The 20,471-nt window shown below is 48.9% G+C and overlaps 1 protein-coding gene across 2 annotated transcripts in view; it reads left to right on the top strand.

Moving 5' to 3' along the window:
* rapgef5a (Rap guanine nucleotide exchange factor (GEF) 5a) overlaps positions 1-20,471 on the top strand; it is a 282,740-nt gene that overhangs the window by 74,533 nt on the left and 187,736 nt on the right. For both annotated transcript variants that reach the window (XM_038797428.1, XM_038797429.1), the window contains exons 7-9: positions 2,185-2,233; positions 5,730-5,806; positions 19,874-20,023. In XM_038797428.1, the coding sequence (XP_038653356.1) occupies positions 2,185-2,233; positions 5,730-5,806; positions 19,874-20,023 (276 nt within the window). The remainder of the gene's footprint in view (positions 1-2,184; positions 2,234-5,729; positions 5,807-19,873; positions 20,024-20,471) is intronic.

Genomic DNA, 20,471 nt, shown 5'->3' on the forward strand with positions numbered 1-20,471 from the left:
GCAGCAGATCTCAGTGTTTATTGTACCAGGACAATGTTCGGTGAAATAGAAATACAATTGTTACATTTATTCTGCAACCGTAAGAATTTATGACTAACTAAACACTACACAGAAGCACTCATTCCCTTTTTTGTGTCTTCTATTTACACAGAGCTGTATTGTCCCTCCCTTTTTTTTGTATAAATTTAGTGTACCCAATTCATTTTTTCCAAATAAGGGGCAATTTAGCTTGGCCAATTCACCTATCTGCACATCTTTGGGTTGTGGGGGCGAAACCCACGCAGACACGGGGAGAATGTGCAAACTCCACACGGACAGTGACCCAGAATCGAACCAGGGACCTCGGTACCATGAGGCAGAGAGCTAACAACTGTGCCACCATGCTGCCCCTATTGTCCCTCCCTTTACTGATCACTCTTTCAGAGACACTCTCCCTTCACAGAGATACCATCCAATCCCGTACTTATAGTTGAAACAGTAATTAAGACCATGGGAGCGATTTTCCAGCCCCGTTACACCCCAGTGAAAATCCCTTTATGGCTGGAAACTTTCACGAGAGGGCCATAATGGTATTTGCAACAGAGAGATCTCAGATTGATATGTCCCTCCCCCCGCCCTCTCACCCCAGCCCCCCGATCAGGCCGTGAACCCGATTATCATGCATTTTATTTAAATATTCAAAATTGGCTTAATGCCAAATCTTCCAGGAACGTTGGATGTTCCCATTCACCAGTGATGTAACACCTGTGGGAATCACTGCTGGTCTCCAAAAATGGAGACTAAACTTGATGACCAAGCCTGGGGCTCAGAGGCCAGTGTATCTCCCAGATTGTTAAGGACACGGCAGGGCAGTGCCCTGACTACCCACTGGCATCAGGGTAATAATATGACACTGCCAATCGGCACTACCAAGGGCCAGGCCAGGGCCAAAGAGAAACCCATTTAGAGGACCACGATGCTAGATATCCTTGAGGGTGACGGAAAGTTGGTGCCAGACATCCTTGTATAGGGGGAGGGTGAGTTGATGCAAGCGTTCCTTGGTGGTGGGGGGGGGGGGGGGGGGGGGGGGCGGAGGAGGTGAATGCTGGCAATAATTGATCAGTTGGGGGTGGGTCTTTAACTTCATTTCGAGATGGAGTTGCCTGTAAAGCTGACTTGCCGGCGTCTTTAAGTCCCACCTCTGACAATAACTGTGCAAACACATCTCCTTCCAGAAATAGCAATGTGTCAGAAGATCTAGATGGTAAACCTGCCTGGGAAAAACACACTGGTTCTCAGTCTGACCCTGACATTCTGCCATTTTTCAGGGAATTTCCACCCTTGTCTATGATACTGACAGTAAATCATTGTGAACCGTCTTTTGAAATCCACATTCAAAATGACAGAACAGTATACAGAGAGCGTCTCTCAATGTAGAGGCAACAGTACGAGCACTTATGTAGTGCCTTCTCCCAGTGAAACACCTGAAAATGTGTACAATGAATGGCAGTTGTTGTGTCAGGAAAGTTAGTTTTTAAGAGGGAGAAACTGTAAACACAATCACTCGATTCAAACCATTCCCACCAGGGAAGAGTTTGTAGTGTAGTGTCCTAATTGTATCATTTAAAGTTTTTATTTTCAGACTAATCATTTAACAGTTAACATTTGGCCTTCAGTTGCTTGTATAGCAGCTGCCACAATGGCATTATGTTTTGTATCTGGGTAGCACTGCAGCTTCACAGTGCCAGGGTCCCAGGTTTGATTCCCCACTAGGTCACTGTCGATGTGGAGTCTACACGTTTTCCCCATGTCTGTGCAGGTTAGGTGGATTGGACATGCTAAATTGCCCTTAGTGTCCAAAAAGATTAGGAGGGGTAATTGAGTTAGTGGGATTGGGTGGAAGTGAGGGTTTAAGTGGGTGGTGCAGACTCGATGGGCCGAATGGCCTCCTTCTGCACTGTATGTTCTATATTCGCTAGTGCCAGTACTAATACATTTAACATCCCTTCTGCTGCTGCCAATCACATTTGCAGCACAATTTGACTGAAAATGTCTCTTTATGCTGATGGTAATTTTTGATCCTATTTTTAAGAAGTAATAATTCTTCAGTTTCTTCTGCTGCAGAATATGTTTACTAAAGCACAGCAGCTTATTGATTTGAGCCAGTGACCACACTCATGTTATGTTCCTTGCTTTGGACAATAGGTGAAGAAGGAGTTGGTTGCTGCTATTGCTTCAAAAGGAGAAACCTCATGTGAGTAACTCAATTGCATTTCCACCCACACTTTTTTTCTGTCAGGAGTGTTGACACAATGTAGAAGGTTATCGCACATTACTGATACTACATCCTTTGAATGACAAAGGATTGACCTCATAGCTGTAACACCCAGTTGGAACTTCCGACCAGGCCGGGTCTGTATAATAGCTGCATCATGCTTTAAACCAGCTGCTTCCTTAAAAATAATTCCAAGTGTATTGTCTGCAAAAGATCAAAATTAAATATATATATCTCCAAACTACACATAGCCAGATGGAGAGATGATAAAGAAAAAAAATTGTTGGAAACAAAAATTGCTGGGAATTCTGCATTCTTCCCATCCTGACCTCTTACACATCCCCAATTTCCTTCACCTCATTATTAATGGCCATGACTTCAGCTGCTGAGGTCCTGGGCGGGATCTACCCAATCGCGTTGCGCCCGAAAGGCACTTCCGGGATCTACCCGGCTCACTACGCCTCGCGAGATCTCACATGATCTCGTGCGACATTGCAATGTGAATCCCTCCCATTGTGGGCGGGATCACTTTCTGGCAAACCTGCATATTAGAGAGACAGCTAGTCTCACTTTAATATGTGTTCCCGAGATCCTGCGAAATGGGAACCAGATGGAACAGTACTTGTGGGGGTCACCCAGGGGATTGAAGGCCCCCAGTGCATGCATTCTGGGAAGGGTAGTACCCTGGCATTGTTGGTGCCATCTGGGCACCCTGACACTGCCACCTAGTGCGAGCCTGATGCTACCACGGTGCCCAGGTGGCACTGCCAGCTGGCAGAGGCACTGCCAGGTTGACAAGCTGGCATTTTTTGCACGCCGATAATTGGGCAGGGGTTTGCTCTGCAAGGGGTGGCTTGGGGGTGTTCAGGGGTCATGTTGGGGGCTCGAGAGATCGGGACACCATTTTAAAATGGCATCCTGATCGCTCGCTGCACTGAGGAGTTCTGGTGAGCAGAGCTCCTCAGTGCAAAAACAGGGTTAAGTGCAGACTTGTCGGGCAGTTCACCGCTGAGGCCCCTGATCTACCCGGATGGGCGTTAAATAGTGGGGTGTTTCTCGGCACTCCGAGTGCCGGGAAACACCCGGCTAATTTCACGTGCAATGGGACTCTGTCCCAATTTGGGTAGATCATGCTCCCTATCTCTGGAATTCCCTCCCTAAACCTCTTTGCATCCCCACCTCTCTTTCTTCCTTTCAGATGCTCCTTAAAATCACTAATTTCTTGCTTAGCCGTCCTAATGTCTCCGTGCATGCCCAGTGTCAAATTTCCTTTGATAACGTTCCAGTGAGGTGCCTTGGGGCCCTTTGCTGGTTAACGGTTCTGTATAAATACAAGTTGTTGTTGAAATACACAGCATGTCTTTTAGCATCAATAGGAGGGGGCAAAGTAGATTTACAATTCAGATGTAGACCAGAATCTAGACGGTGGGCGATATTTCCGTTTTTTTTGGCAAAATGTTAATCTGGGCGGGAAAAGCGGTGTGTGGCTGGCCAGCTGAAATGACAGCTTCTCTTGCCTACTTTCAAACACTTTGTTGAACAAAACCAGGAGGTGGGTCCCATGATGTCACGCTGGCAAGATAGGCTCTTAAAAGGGCGACACAATTAAAAAGCCACCTCAACAGACACACAACCTTCTCTCCTCCCCATGGACCCCACAGACACAGGATGCCCCACCCCCACCAGAACATGACATCCCCAGGAATCACCTCCACATGGACCAACCCAACAGAAGCACCTCGGCACTACCCCCGGCACTGCCCCCTGGCACTTTCCCCTAGTACTGCCCAGGTATTGCCCTGGCACAGCCCCGGCATTGTTTGGGGGGCAGTGGCAGGGGTCACTGCTCAGGCATTATCAGGGTAATAATACCTGGGCGTGACACTCTCCCCACTGGGGTGTACTTACCTGTGCGCAGGGACCATTTGCCAGGACCCGATTGTGTAAACCCCACCAATGTGACTTCCCACCGGCATTGGGGAGGGGGTGGAGGTCCCTACATGAGGGGAGGGGAGGAGGGGGGGGGGGGTTGCCTGTGGAGAGGCCCGCACTATGTATGTTAATGTAGGCTAATGGGGTTCCTGCCCTTTCATGGCGGAAGCCCCATTACGCCTTTGGCAGAGATCATGGATAATTAATTGGCGTGAAAGCTGTTTTGAGACTCTACCTCAATTCTCTGCCCACGCCGCCATTCCTGCCCTCTGAAAGTAGGAGCGGAATATTTCCCCAATGCCAATGAGATTCTTGATGAACATGAATTGAACTCAAGTAATAAAAAAAAAAATTCTGGAAATACTGAGTAGGTCTAGCAGTTACTGTGGCAAGAGAAACAGAGTTCACGCCGTGATTCAGCCACTGCGTTACGCCCGGCATATTTAAATGATCTGCTGTCACCCGGCTGCCGGAGTCAATGGCTGTGCCTGCAAGATCTTGACTGGGCACCATTTAACACTGGTTTCCAACTTGGGGCGGGGCGGTCTCGCAGACCATTAGAGATAACCAGGTGGTTAGGGACAGGGCAGGGTAATAGCTTGGCACTCCGCCGGCACCCGGGCACCTTGGCTTTGCCAGCCTGCAACCCTGGCAATGCCACCTGGGCACCCTGGCACTCCGGAGTGCCAGGCTGTCCTGATTACACTGCCAGGGTGCCAGTTTGGCAATGCCAAGGTGCCTAGGGGCCAGGTTGGCACTGCCAAGAGTCAGGCCCAGTGGGGCCCATGGGGGGGGCGGGGCTGAGGGGGTTACCAGGTGCTACAAGAAGGTTATGAGGGGATGTCCAGAAAGTGTGTGTGTCAGAGGGGGGGGGGCTGAACGGTGGGGGGTGGTGTAAAGGTCGGAGCTGCCGGTCAAAATGTGTGGAGCCGGTCCTGCTAGCAAGTTCAGGTCAGCAGTGCTGGAAATCAATGAAAGAGAAGCCTTGATGAGGATAAATGTCCCAAGGCCCAAAACCTGGCCAAGTGCTGATGAATAGTGGGCGAATTTCAGCGCTGTAGCCGTTCAGAAACATCCCGCCAAAAGCTGACTGTTTCATATCCGCTGATTCGCGCCTAACATTTTAGGTCAACAGCCTTTCATCAGAATCCATTGAGATCCATCACCGCTCCTTCACTGATAGCATTTGATGATTCTTGATCTAAAAGCTCTGTGGAATATGGCACACACAATTACCACACAGACCCACCACCACCTACTCAAGGACAAATAAAGTTTGGAACTAAATAATGACCTTGCCAGCGATGCTAATAATCCTTTGCAGATAATTAGGTGAAAAGAATATTAATGTTATCTGAAAGCAAAGATGCACCTCATTTTGAAATCTCTCCTGCGGGTGGAATGTGTGATTTACATTGTGCACATCTTGCAGAAAAGAATTGGAAAGTGGTTCACAAATATTTCCAGTGCTTTTCCTAATAATAAAACACCTTGTAATATAATCCTTGCTCAGGCAATGATAAATTTATCGATTTCTTTTCAGCATGTGGAAAAGAGAACGGAAGTGATATCAAGCAAGTTGATTTGACAGGCACTGTGAATAATATCAAGAGAAATAAGGTACATTTGCTGCATAGCAATGAGATGCTTGATTTTTATCAACTGCAATAATTAATGCAGCACACACACTGTCATGTTCTGCTGTCTTGAAAAGTGGCACATATCTAATTTGTTATGTTGCATGATGTGCAAGGAACTATATCTGCTGATTTTTGGAATTTTGAAGGTGGGGATCCTACCTTCATGAAACTTTTTTTTTACATCTGTGGGGATGAGAAAAGCAAAAGTCATGCTTGTCGTGGGACGTGGGCAAGGCCAGCATTTGTTCTCCATCTCTAATTGTCTTTGAACTAATTGGCTTACTCAGTTATTTAATCAAATGTATTGCTGTGCTCCTGGAGTCACACGGAGACCAGACCAGGTAAGGACAGCAGAGTCTCTTCCCTAAAGGACATTAGTGAACCAGATGGATTTTTACAACAATTTCATGGTCACTATTACTGAGGCTTGTTATTGAATTGGAATTCAAATTCCACCAGTTGTCATGGTGGGGTTTGAACCGATGACCCAGAGTATTAGCCTGAGTCTCTGAATTACTAGTCTAATGACATTACCACTACACCATCTACAATGGCTGACATGTAAATACCACAACGGAATTTTCCGATATTTTTTCAAAGGCTGGAGAGAATCCCACTGGCTCCTGAGGAGCCATTCTTCTAGCTGCTGCCCTCCCTCAAAAACAGTTGGGATCTGTGAGCATCCCAAGATGTAACTGTCATGGATGCTTCCTGGGAAATGTGTACACACCTGCATTGCGTGGTCACAGGCAATCTGAACGTTGGGATCCAGCGGTGATGGATCTCAATGGATTCTGATGAAAGGCTGTTGACCTAAAATGTTAGGCGCGAATCAGCGGACCCTTATGGTTTAAGACAAAGATAATGTGAAATTTTGTTCTCTCAGATGGTCGTGAGTCTTTGGAAATCTCTTGCTCAAAAGGCAGTGGAGGCTGATTTTGAATATTTAAGGCGTAGATTCTTGATAAGCCAGTTTGTTCTAATGTACATTATACAAGTTTCACTAATGTCAGGTAATGCTCTATCTAAAGTGTGGCATCTGCATGAATTTGGTAGTGAGGAGACAGACTAGTGTGGCATTCCTTAACTGATGAAAATCTTGATTATTGAGAATACACCTTCCACCTCCACATTTTGCTGGTTTAGGCAAACAATATTAATGGCTTGAAATATATATACATCCTCCCCTAATGATTCCTCATCCCCACTTCACACAATAAAAGTTAGCTAAACATTTAAGTTCAAATTCCAACTCCTTCATGAGCGATATTGAAATAGCTTAAACGAAACATGTTTATTGCACGCCTAAATTCATCAGGGTAAGAAATTGATCTGAATCATACCCACAGCTAAGAGCCCAAAACTGGTCCAAACTATGGCTCTTTAACATTTACAACACAAGGCAGACTTCCGATGGCATGAAGGAGTAGGTCGCACATTTGGTGGCTCCCGCTTGGGTTGGACCTTTGGACCTTTTCCCCGATTATTTCTTGGAATTTACTCGGAAAATTGATGGTGGACGTAATTGTGAGGAGGAATCCTACATTGGTGTATGGACAGGTGGACCAGGAGTGCTCGCAAAGGAAGAAATGGGCGAGCAGAGAAGGCCTGGGTCGAAGCTGCAGCGGGAGAAAGCATGACGGACGACCGGAGTCCTGGCTCGATGGCCAGCGGTTGACGGAGCAGTTGATGCAGTTCATACGAGAGGGCTTTGCCAAGCAGAAGCAGGAATGCTTGGACACGATTAAGGAATCGATTGCTCGGCTGGAACATAGACTGGATACTCAAGCAAAGATGCACCTCATTTTGAAATCTCTCCTGCAGGTGGAATGTGTGATTTACATTGTGCATATCTTGCAGAAAAGAATTGGAAAGTGGTTCACAAATATTTCCAGTGCTTTTCCTAATAATAAAACACCTTCTCCACCTAGAAAGTGGAGAAGGCACTGACTGAGCAGGAGGAACACCAAGCTGCAGTGGAGTTGGAGGTGGGGATGCTGAGAGAGCAGCAGAAAAGGCTCCTGGAGAAGGTGGAGGACCTAGAGAATAGGTCCCGCTGGCAGAACTTGAGAATCGTTGGTCTCCCGGAGGAGTCTGAAGGTGCGGACACAGGGGCATATATAGCGGGCATGTTCGAGAACCTAATGGGGGTTGGGACGTTCACGCGACCCTTGGAGGTGGACACGGCTCACAGAGCACTAGCGAGGAAGCCGCGTGTAGGGGACCTCCCCGAGGGCAATGGTGGTGAGATTCCACAGGTACCTAGGCAAGGAGTGTCTTGGTACTCCTTGACACTCCCACATCTGCAACTATTCTTCCCGCCTCAAATGACAATCGCTTATTAATCAGGATCGCAACTCCTCTCGTCCAGCCCCAAGTGAAATACCTATCCGACATATCCCTTCCTTAATCTAATTTGATCGGTTACCTGAGGGCACGTGTGTTCGCGCATTTGAGGGGATTGAAGGTGGATGTGGCAATGTTGCAGGAGACGCACCTTAGGGTAACCGATCAAATTAGATTAAGGAAGGGATGGGTCGGACAGGTATTTCGCTTGGGGCTGGACTCTAAGACGAGAGGAGTTGCGATCCTGATTAATAAGCAAGTGTCATTCGAGGCGGGAAGAATAGTTGCGGATGTGGGAGGCCCTTACCTCATGGTTAGTGGGAAGCTATAAGGGCTGCCAGTGGTCCTCGTGAATGTGTACTCGCCAAATTGGGATGATGTGGAGTTCATAAGGGAGGATGTTGGGGAAGATCCCCGAACTGGATTCGCATAAGTTGGTCATGGGGGTGTGGGGGCGGGGGGGGGGGGGGGGGGGGGGGGGGGGGGGGGGGGGAGCGGGGGGGGGGGAGACGGGGGGGACTGCAACACAGTCATTGACCCAAGGCTAGACAGGTCGAGCTCAAGGACAGGCAGGGTGCCGGCAATGGCAAAGGAGTTAAAGGGGTTTATGGAGCAGATGGGGGGGAGTGGGCCCATGGAGGTTTGGCTGGCCGAGAGTGAAGGTGTTCTCCTTTTACTCACACGTGCATAAAGTGTACTCCCGGATCGACATTTTCATCTTGAACAGGGCCTTACTGACGGGGGTAGTGGACACTGAGTATTCAGCGATCACGATGTTAGATCATGCCCCGCACTGGGTGGACCTACAGGTGAGCAAGGAGGATGGCCAGCGCCCGCACTGGAGATTGGATGTCGGACTGTTAGTGGAAGAGGATGTGTGCGGTGGGTGAGGAAATGTATCCAGAACTATCTGGAAGTTAATGATACGGGTGAAGTCTCGGCTGCGGTGGTCTGGGAGGTGCTAAAGGCGGTGGTCAGAGGGGAGCTGATCTCGATACAGGTCCACAGGGAGAAAGTAGACGAAGCAGAGACGGACCAAATGATAAGGGAAATACTTCAGGTCGACAGAAGATATGCGGAGACCCCAGAGGCAGGGCTTTTAAGGGAACGACGGAGGCTACATGCGGAGTTTGGCTTATTAACTAAAGGGAAGGCGATCGAGCAGCTGAGAAATGCGAGGGGGGCAATTTATGAACATGGAAAGAATGCCAGCAGAATGCTTGAGCAGCAGCTCAGAAAGAGGGAAGCAGCCAGGGAGATTGGGAAAGTAAGGGACAGGGATGGGAATCTGGTCAGAGATTCAACAGGGGTTAATAGGGTGTTTAACGAGTTTTATAGCAGGTTGTATAAGTCAGAACCCCCAGCTGGGCCGGAGGGGATGAGGCAATTCCTAGGAGGGCTGAGGTTCCCAAAGGTGGACGGAGGGTTGGTAGAAGGGCTGGGGGCCTCGATCCGGATGGAAGAAATAGCAGATGGGCTGAAGGCCATGCAGTTGGGTAAAGCCCCAGGACCGGACGGGTACCCAGTGGAGTTTTATAAACAGTTATCTGGAATACTGCGGTCGCTGCTGATGAGGACATTTAATGAGGCAAGGGAGAGAAGGGGGCTTCCCCCCACGATGGCACAGGCCACTATCTCATTGATCCTGAAGCGGGATAAGGACCCGGAGCTGTGCGGGTCCTGCAGACCGATCTCATTATTAAATGTGGATGGCAAACTATTGGCCAAAATCTTGTCCTCTAGGATCGAAGACTGCATTCCAGATGTGATTGGGGAGGATCAGATGGGATTCGTTAAGGGCAGGCAGTTAGTGGCCAACGTTAGAAGGCTGCTGAATGTGATCATGATGCCCCCAGAGGGTAGAGACATAGAGGCAGTGGACACAATGGATGCAGAGAAGGCATTTGGTCGGGTGGAATGGACCTATCTGTGGGAGGAGCTGGGTGGTTTGTGTTTGGAGGGGGCTTCATCGACTGGGTTAGGTTGCTGTATCAGGCGCACGTGGTGAGAATACGGACGAGCAGGTTGACATCGGGCTATTTTAGGCTGCATCGGGGATGAGGCAGGGATGCACCCTTTCCCCACTGCTGTTTGTGCTGGTGATAGAGCCGCTGGCAATTGTGCTGAGAGCCTCAAGGGGCTGGAAGGGGCTGGTTCGGGGAGGGGTGGAATACAGAGTCTCGCTTTACGCTTTACCTGCTCCTGTATGTTTCGGACCCACTAGAGGGGATGGAAGAAATTATGAGAATTCTGGTGGAATTTGTCTGGTTTTCGGGTTATAAATTGAACATGGGGATAAGTGAGATGTTTGCGATCCAGGCAAGGGGGCAGGAGAGGAGGCTGGGGGAACTGCCGTTTAGGGTGGTAGGGGGAAGCTTTTGGTACCTGGGTATCCAGGTGTCACGGGAATGGGAATGACTACATAAGTTAAATTTGGCCCGGCTAGTAGACCAAATGAAGGAAGATTTTCAAAGGTAGGACAGGGCTCCCGCTATCACTGGCTGGGAGGATACAGACAGTGAAAATGACGGTCCTCCCGAGATTCCTGTTTGTGCTTCAGTGTCTCCCCATCTTTATTCCACCGACCTTCTTTAAATGGGTCAACAAGGCGATCTCTGGCTTTGTATGGGCGGGTAAGGCCCCGCGAGCAAAAAAGTGGATGCTGGAGCGGAGCCAGGTAGGGAGGGTAGGCTAGCGCTGCCGAACTTTAGTACTTATTATTGGGTGGCAAATATAGCCGTGATTAGGAAGTGGGTGGGGGGGGGGGGGGGGGGGGGGTCGATGTGGGAGCGAGTTGTGGTGGCATCATGTAAGGGCATGAGTTTGGGGCGTTGGTAAGGGGGCCTCAACCGTTCCCGCCGGCATAGTACTCCACCAGGGGGTAGCAGCCCTGAGAGTCTGGGGGCAATGTAGGAAACATGGGCGAGCAGAGGAAGCATCAACCTGTTCTCCAATCTGCAATAACCATCGGTTTGCCCCGGGGAGGTTGGATGGAGGGTTTCAGAGATGGCAAAGAGCAGGGATCAAGAGGGGAGCTTTCCCAGCCTGAGGGAGCTGGCGGAGAAATTTGAATTGACGGGTGGAAATGAGTTTAGGTACCTGCAGGCGCGGGACTTCCTACGCAAGCAGGTCTCAACCTTCCCACTCCTGCCGCCAAGGGGGATACAGGGCAGGGTAGTTTCCAGAATGTGGGTGGGGGAAGAGAGGGTTTCTGACATTTATAAAGAACTCATGAGGCCAGAGGAAACACAGATCGAGGTGCTGTAACACAAATGTGAAGAGGAGTTAGGAGGAGAGATAGAGGATGGTCTCTGGGCGGATGCACTGAGTTGAGTCAATGCGTCCACAACATGTGCCAGGATCAGCCTGATACAGTTTAAGGTTGTGCACTGGGCTCACATGACAGTAGCCCGGATGAGCAGGTTCTTTGGGGAAGAAGACAGGTGCGCAAGGTGTGCGGGAGGACCAGCGAACCATGTTCATATGTTCTGGGCTCGAAATTTAGGGGATTATGGCAGGGGTTTGTGGCTGTCATGTCCAAGGTGTTAAAAACAAGGGCCGCGCTGTGTTCAGAGGTGGGGGGGGGGGGGGGGGGGGGGCGTTGGGGTTTATTTTAGTTTAGATTAGTGTGTAAGAAAGGTGGGATATGTGAGGGAGGAAGACAGCCTTTGCACTATGTTTATATTTGTATGTACATTGTTTATCCTGTTATTGTTATAAAATCATAAATACCTCAATAAAATGTTTATTAAAAAAAAACATTGACAACACAAGTTGCCAGCACCTTTCATACACCATCATCAGCCCACGTGAAGAATAGGTCTTACGAGGAAAGGTTGAGGGTGCTAGGCCTTTTCTCATTAGAATGGAGAAGGATGAGGGGAGACTTGATAGAGGTTTATAAGATTATCAGGGGAATAGATAAGAGTAGACAGTCAGAGACTTTTCCCCCGGGTGGAACAAACCATTAAGGTGAATGGTGGAAGATGTAGGGGGGATGTCAGAGGTAGGTTCTTATCCAGAGAGTAGTGGGGGCATTGAATGCACACCCTGTGGAAGAAGTTGAGTCAGAAACATTAGGGACCTTCAAGCGGCTATTGGATAGGTACATGGATTACGGTAGAATGATGGGGTGTAGATTAATTTGTTCTTAACCTAGGACAAAAGTTTGGCACAACATCGTGGGCCGAAGGGCCTGTTCTGTGCTGTATTTTTCTATGTTCTATGTGAAGCACTTGAACAGCCCATTTGTCTCGTAGCAGTTACCTGAATGTAAGCCTGAGGAGAGGGTTAGAGTAGATTGCATGAAAGTGGATGGAATCTATTTCACATCTGTCTAACACCCATTGACTTTCAATGCCCCTGGTAAAACTTGGAGATGAGTTGTCCGCATACCCCAATGTCTGGAGGTTTTGGTAATATTTACCCAGCTATTGGCTGCAGACTCAAATGCCAAATGGTCAGATGGTAATGTTTCAGCAACCGTAGCAGCTTTTATAGTGTTTGCTTTTAAAATATAGCTTTAATATTTATCACATATTCATACCTGCACTGGAAATGACACCATACTTTAGCAGCTGCTGAAGTCACCACTTCAGCCTCTTTGCCTCTGGTTCCGTCCAGGGCTCTATGACAGACAGTTACAGAATCTCACAGTTGGTGAGCAAGCAATACATAAGACAGGTTGCCAGAGCTGGCAATCATGTCAATCTTGTCAGTGATGATGCCAGTCAAAATGAGCTGGCACTCAGGTTTGTGGCTCTGGCTGGCTTTCAACAGGTGCAGGATATCATCGACTACACATTTGTGGCAATTACAGCATCCCCAAATCACCCAGGAATGTTTAGAAAGCACAAGAGGTTTCACTGCACCAACTGGTGTGCAACCAGAAACAAATATTTATGCAGGTATGAGCAAGATTTCCAGGCCGTTAGTAGGATCTTTCCGGCTTGCGGTAGTGCACCCTTCCTAATTACTTCACGCACTGAAACAGATTTAATAGCTGGATGCTCAGACAACAGGGATTCCCACTTAAAGCATGGTTAATGACACCCATGGGGAACCCAACCAATGTATCTGAGGAGCACTACAGTGGAAGGCTTATAATGACCCAATGTGATATTAAACAAGCCTTCAGCTTCCTGAAAATGCAGTTCAGGTGTTGGGACAAATGTGGAGACACCTTTCCATATGCAACAGCCAGAGTGTCAAGACTCAGCCATCAGGACAGGAGGCAGTATGTGGTGTTCTGACTGAAGATAAGGGCAGTCAACGGGCGAGATTTAACCAAAAGGTTTCTCAGTGTGGTAGCGAGCTGGAACTGCCGCAAGCTTCCCGACACTAGTCCCGGCAAGGCCATCATCGCTAAAACGCTAATGGGTCCACTTGACGAGGCCCACGGTACTTCTCGCTGTAAATCATGGTCCCGCACTAGCTGATTCACCGGGGCCAAGCTCACCAGCTCCCTGACAAACCGCTCCTGCACAGCCAACTGCACTCAGCCCGCAGCCATGCCGCCTATACAACCAACCCCACGATTCAGTGATGCTGATCTGGGCAGACTACTGTGAGCGGTAGAAGCCAGACGCGATACCCGGTTCCTGGAAGGTCACGGAGTGTCAGCCACAGGGCAGTCAATGCCACCTTGGAGGAAGTGGCAAGAGCTGACAGCTCAGGGAGCATGACCAGGAGGACCAGTGCCGCAGGAAGGTGCTCGGTGAGTTGTGCATCTGACCCTGACCCCCCAGCCGAACTATCTCCCCCCAATGCTCCCCCCCATAATCCCCATCCTCCCCATATGCCTCACGTCCCCATACTCCCCACCCTCCGCGCACACTCCATCCCCCTCATACGACCATCCCCCCCACATACGGCCCATTTCCTGAAGCTCCCTCCCCCAACCCCCAAGTCCACCCCACCCCAATACGTGCAGCCAACGATGACCCCTCTGTGTCCCTTCATAAGAAGTTGGCCCATGATCGACGGGAGAGGGCCCAAATGGATGGTGGGGTGACAGATATCGGAGTCCTCATGCAGCAGGAGGAATGGGCCCTGGAGGTTGCGGGCGTGGACGGAGCCGTGACCACCATAGAGGAGCACGTCGCGGATGTGAGGATCCAACGAACCCACACCCAGATGACCTGTCAAACGTGAGTGGTCAGGCTTCTGGGGCACAATCTGGTGAGCACCAGACAGCTATTCATACACATCAGGTGGAGGCAGGAACCCCCAGTCGAGACAGCAGTCAGAGGGCTGCTGGATCCCAGGTCCCAACCGGGTCCCAGTCAAATGCTGAGCCAAGAAATCGGGGCACCTGGAGTTAACCCACACAGCCATGGGGAGTACATGCAAACACCACACAGTCACCCAAGGCTGGAATTGAATCGGGCCCCTTGGGCGCTGTGAGGCACCAGTGGTACCACTGTGTCCCCATGCACCCTAGATGGAGGGAAGTATTTGTTATGAGTGACTCTGAGTGAGGGCTGACGAGAGGGATGCGGTTGGCAAGTTAAGATGATGTGAGGGAGTGATGTGCCGGCTAAGCTTGAGATAGAAAAAGTGAGGAGGTTGGGTCAATATATTCATCAGGAATTTATTGAATATGTCCCTGTGCTCCACATTTTCTGCCCATCTTAGGGCAGTAAATCACTTTTTGCATTGAATTCACGAGTACAACATCTTGCTCCTGCTACTGGAACTGATTGAAATCTCCAAAATTGCTTCTTTTTTTTACCGACAGACTTCGTCTCCTCCCGTCAAGTTGGGACAGTGTCTTTTTGTGGCCAGTTATAGCCTCCAGCACCACTTCTTGGACCAAGCAGCCTTTGAATATATGAACTTCAATCTGTCATTTGTTCCATTCTGTTTTGCTCCCAACTCCAAAAACCATGAAATTTCTTGTTTGGAATATCCCTTTAAACCTGAGATTTAAAATTGAACCCTGGGAGGTGGGGGGGGGGGGGGGGGGGGGTGCACTGCTGCTTGATCAAATGGCTGGGAAACCCAGAATTGAAAGTGCGGGGGATGTGTTAAAAAAAAGTCACAGACGATGTGCTGTGCTTTATTCTGCATTTTCCGTGTGCTGACAGACTTCACTTAACTCTTGGCACCTCAGCAACTTCAGGGCCAGGTCTTTGATGTTTGTTTTAGGGGACTACCGGGGATGCCTGAAAATGGCCCGATCCAATCTTTGTCCGGTATTTTGCAGGCGTCTTTAGAATGCAGGATATTGGGCCCCGAAATTGTGCCTCACTGTTCTTGAAAGACAGGCACAACAAAATCTAACTTCTACTCCTCAATCTAGTTCCAAAATGGTGAGAATTGGGACCGAGAACTATTTCTTGGAATGTGGAACTGTTGTAAACAAGTCAATGCGTATGCAGATAGCATAGAAACATGCCTTCCCACAGCCCTATAAATACACTAACACAAGAGTAATCAAAATGACCGATGTGAAGAGGAAATGTTTGGACCATCATGATTTTGATAATAAACAGTGATCAAATTGAAACAGTTTCTCCAATTCAAGTGTGACTAGTCAATGTTATTAATCACTTGCCTTCATATCGCTAATATATGAATTGTGATTTAGAATAATCCTTTAAAAGGATTGTTTAGGCACTTGTCTCCAACTGTGAATTTTATTGCCTTTTGTATTTATGGTGCTCAAATGGGTTCTTAAGTGAAGAATTGATGTTCATTGTTCAATCCTTTCTGTATCCTCTCCAATCTAGTAGCAGCAGACCTTGATGAATCAGATTGTGCTGGTAGCTGAAATGTCACCATGAATTTAACACTCCAGAGATTTTTTCAGTTAATTGTATCAAATGTAGTTTTCCCTGGCTTCCATGCTATTTGCCATGTCGTGACTAAGGTCAAACAGGCAAGATCCCGGCTAATGCTGCTCATCATTAGAGCTGACTGTTTGGATTCGTCCTTTGTCCCTCTAGGTGAGTCATCAACCTCCATTTGGTACCTCACTTAATGAATGCTTACCAGCAGCGTTGTATCTTCTGGAGAGCAGTGAGCCAGCTCGTGCGTGGGAATATCCAGAATATTTTACTTCCTGATGTGCCGGGGGGGGGGGGGGGGGGGGGGGTGGTGGTTGTAGATGCTAGGAACCCTTTCGAGGACCATGTCTAGCCAGAGTTGGAAAAGTTCTGCAGCGTTCGGAGTTTGGGGGCTGAGCGGAGGCATCCGGGCTTGATCCGGAACTCCATCTCAAGTCTTCGTCTATAAAATTGATGCGCCATCAATTGTACGCGAGACGTGTGCTTTACAAAAGCAGGCTTTAATAGACTAGAACACAGCTCTGCGATCGTCTACAATGGAATGGACGATCGCCGGGCGTTTTGTCCATTTATACCTCAGTTAATGGAGGCGTGGTTAACTCAGCCTCATCGGCCAATCGGTCGAGAGGCACATGAGCGACCAGGGCCAATGGTAAGCCGGTGTTCTGCCCCAATGGCAGACAGGTATGCAGATCATTTCACCACATTTCCATTATCCAACCCTGACATAAAGGGAAATGTTATAAAACTGGAAAAATGCAAATGGGTGGATTATCCATCAGGTTTCTCCCCAGTTGTGTTGTGTTTGTGAGGCTTTCTCTGATATTCCAATAAAGTTATAATAGACAACTCCAGAGAAATGTACCTCAGAAATGTTGTATTAAATTAATGAATCAGGGTGCTTGGGGTATGATAGTCATGGACCGTAACTCACAAACATTGAATGATACGTTAGTTTAAACACAAACTGAAAATTGGGGTGAAATATTGAGTGCGATTCTCTGGCACTCGTTACGCTCTCATACAAGGGAAACGAGGCTGGTGAATAGTGGGAGAGATAGAAACAGTTTGCGATGCAACCGGCCCGCTCCCGCAGCCAAAATCGGCTGTGTCGATACCCACGGTGATGCTCCCCAGTGATTGGGCCATGCTCTGCAGCACCTCAGCAATGCCCACCTAGGACAGCACGGTGGCCTAGTGGTTAGCACAACCGCCTCACGGCGCTGAGGTCCCAGGTTCAATCCCGGCTCTGGGTCACTGTCCTTGTGGATTTTGCACATTCTCCCCGTGTCTGCGTGGGTTTCGCCCCCACAACCCAAAAATGTGCAGAGTAGGTGGATTGGCCACGCTAAATTGCCCCTTAATTGGAAAAAATAATTGGGTAATCTAAATTTATAACAAAAAAAAAGCAATGCCCACCTGCAACTGGGACAAGCTCTGTAACGCTTCAGCCATTCCCATCTGAGAGCGGGACATGTCCTGCAGAACCTCATCAAAGTCAGCATACTGAGTGACTCTCAGCCATGCCATCACCAACTCTGCGACTCCTTGGACACCTTCACTCATGGTGCCGACGTGGTGCACCAGGTTCTCTACTGCGACTGCCATCCTAGCAGTTTTGGCCTTGGTGCCATGCATTGCCAGCGACATCTCCTGCGCTTGTAGTCTCTGGGACTCCTCCAATCAGCTATGGACCTGTTGGAGTGTCGCTGACATCCCCCTCTGAATGTCCCGGCTGCACACTAATGTCTCCATCAGCTGCGGGATGACCTCTTCCGTCAGGCTGGGACCAGCTGGGTCCTGGGATCCAGCAGACCTCCGACTGCTGTCTCACCTGGGGGTTCCTGCCTCCACCTGATGTACATCAGCAGCAGTGTGGTGTTGACCAGATTGTGCACCAGAAGCCTGACCACTAACATGCCTCACCGAGTTGCGTGTATCTGCGCTGGGGATGACAGCTGTGATGCGGCTAGTATGATGCCATCCTTGGAGTTCTCCTCCAAGGCGGTCTCATGGGAGACAGACGGGGGTGCTGCCCTGGGATGGGTCGGCGCTGTCGGCTGGAGGACCTGCGGGAGAATGGACATGTGGTCAGTGGGAAGGATGGGTCAGTCAGTATGGCAATAACAACTCACGTTTGGCAGGTTCTCCAGGTGGGGCACAGTGGTTCTTCACCTCTGCGGTATCTGTCAGCCTCTGTGTGGGTGACCACTCTGTCCTCGGCCACACCGGTCATATCCAGGGCACGCTTCCCCAAGGTGGTGAAGATCCTGATGTCTGGCACCCCTCCGCCAGTCTGGCCCTCTCCAGATGATTGTGGGAGAGCTTTTCCTGAGGAATCACAGAATGGGCATTGTTAGCCACACGCGAGGTTCACAATGGTAGGAGGGGGGAAGTGAAGGAAGGGTTGGAGGGATTGAAGTGGGGCTGGGATGGAGGAAGGATTAGGAGGGTTAAAGAGAGAGGGGTGTGTGGCAGAAAGGCCTTGGAGGGGGGAGACAGGGTGAGGGTCATTGGTGTCAACTCACTCGTGCTGCCCAATGTGGGTCATTGACATTCTTCCTGCACGAGAGGCCAGTCCTCCTGGTCACACTCCCTGACCTCACTGCCTCTGCCACCTCATCCCAGGCAGCATTGGCTGCCCATGGCTGATCCTCCTGGACCCTCGGGGGAAACAGGACATCTCTCCTGGTCTCCATGGCGTCTCGCAGCCTCCCCAGGTCAGCGTCCCTGAACCTTGGGACTAGTGTCCTCGGCGCCATTGTTTCGAACTGGCTGGAGTTGGCGGAGCAAGTGCAGCTGAAGTGTTGCTTGACCTTGTTAGTGGGGGCCCGCGAGTGCTGTGCTGGTGAATCAGCTAGTGCGCTTTCATTTGCGGCGAGAAGCCCATGAGGCCTCTTTAAGCGGACCAATTAACGTTGAATTGCGCTCTTTGACTCAAAGTTTGAAGCAAAATTGATGGATTTTCTTGGGACTCGATGGTGGGCAAGGGGGCATGGGCCAGATTTGCAGCAGGACTCAGAAATGCCAACCTTCCACCTATTTTTAGAGCAGAACCCTGAAGCCCTTTGCCCACCTCTACATCACCTCTGCTTTCTATTGTCAGGATGCATCATCGCCTGCGATTTTTGCCGCAGTATTTCAAGGTTCGATTTTAACTCTCAGGCATATTAGCTTGAACTCTAGCTATAGCCCCCTGCCACAATGGCTTGGACTGCAAAATGGATGCCAGCAGACCAACGTCTGTTCTGGGGGGTAGGAGAAATCCATTGTAATTATTTCAAAATCCTATCATGTTTCAGGGTTTCACTTCCAATTCTGATGGCTGTTGTGAATCAGCCCTGGAGCTGTGACGCTGTTATTTTAGGCAGGAGACTGGACGAATGTCAAGAAAGTACTTTCACAATAACTATAACTGATTCCCATGGATACTGTGACTTTTCTCAAATGACAGAGCAGGAAGCAAAATATGGATTGCATAAGAGTAAATATTTCACAGACTATTTGCTTGGACAGATGGCACATTTTGACAGCAATTAATTATTTTGAAGGGCTCCAGTTCATTACCCTCCCCAAAATGTTGTTTGGCCAACTTTTCCCATGAGTTTTGAGTGATATACTGCTCTTGAACATTTACAGGAAAGTCAACTGAGCAGGATATCAGACTACGCAGTTAGACTGTGTATTTGCTTCCCAGGGAAGATGTGACTGACAATGTTTCTGTTTGTAAAAATGAAATATCTGAGGGACAGTATTACAGATATTCAGACATGACAAAATGCTCTGAATAGTTACACTGCTGGATGTTTTCTGGTGATCTGTAGCTGCATTCCCAACAGTAAGGGTTGTCAAGCTCTGCCTGCATGTCTTGGGATTGTGGATTAAGATACCTGTTTCCCTTTCCTCTCCAGGATGGGGTAGTGTGCAGTCTAAGGCAGGAAGATGATTTTGATGGCATTCAGTTAGTCCAGAAACACTCAGCTGCAGCTCACGTCATCCTAAGTGAAGATAATTGCCAGATCCAACCAGTGGTCCAAGAGAATGTCAGCAGGATTTCAAAGGTGAGTCCTTATTACAATCTCATTTTTTACAGTTACATACAGCATGGACAGTATTGGTATTCAGCTTGTTTAAGGGGCATCTTGACAAATACATGAATAGGATGGGAATAGAGGGATATGGACCCCGGAGGTGTAGGAGACTATCTTTTAGACGGGCAGCATGGTTGCCGCAGGCTTGGAGGGCCGAAGGGCTTGTTCCTGTGCTGTACTTTTCTTTGTTGTTTGTAACACAGTGCAGTTTTGTTCGGTTATATTGGACTTGTCACCATTTCACTGGGAAATGTTTTGCGCCATTACAGTCTGTTAAAAAGACAATAGGTGCAATTTAATGGCCTCGCCGTGCCCGACTTGGTGATGCAATGAGGCCGTTAAATCTCATGAGAGGCTTCTCACAAGATTTTTGATACTCGGAATGCCTCTTCAGGTCTAGCGAAATCTCACGAGACGT

This window comes from Scyliorhinus canicula, chromosome 5, assembly GCF_902713615.1.
Source record: "Scyliorhinus canicula chromosome 5, sScyCan1.1, whole genome shotgun sequence".
Classification (NCBI taxonomy): Eukaryota; Metazoa; Chordata; class Chondrichthyes; order Carcharhiniformes; family Scyliorhinidae; genus Scyliorhinus; species Scyliorhinus canicula.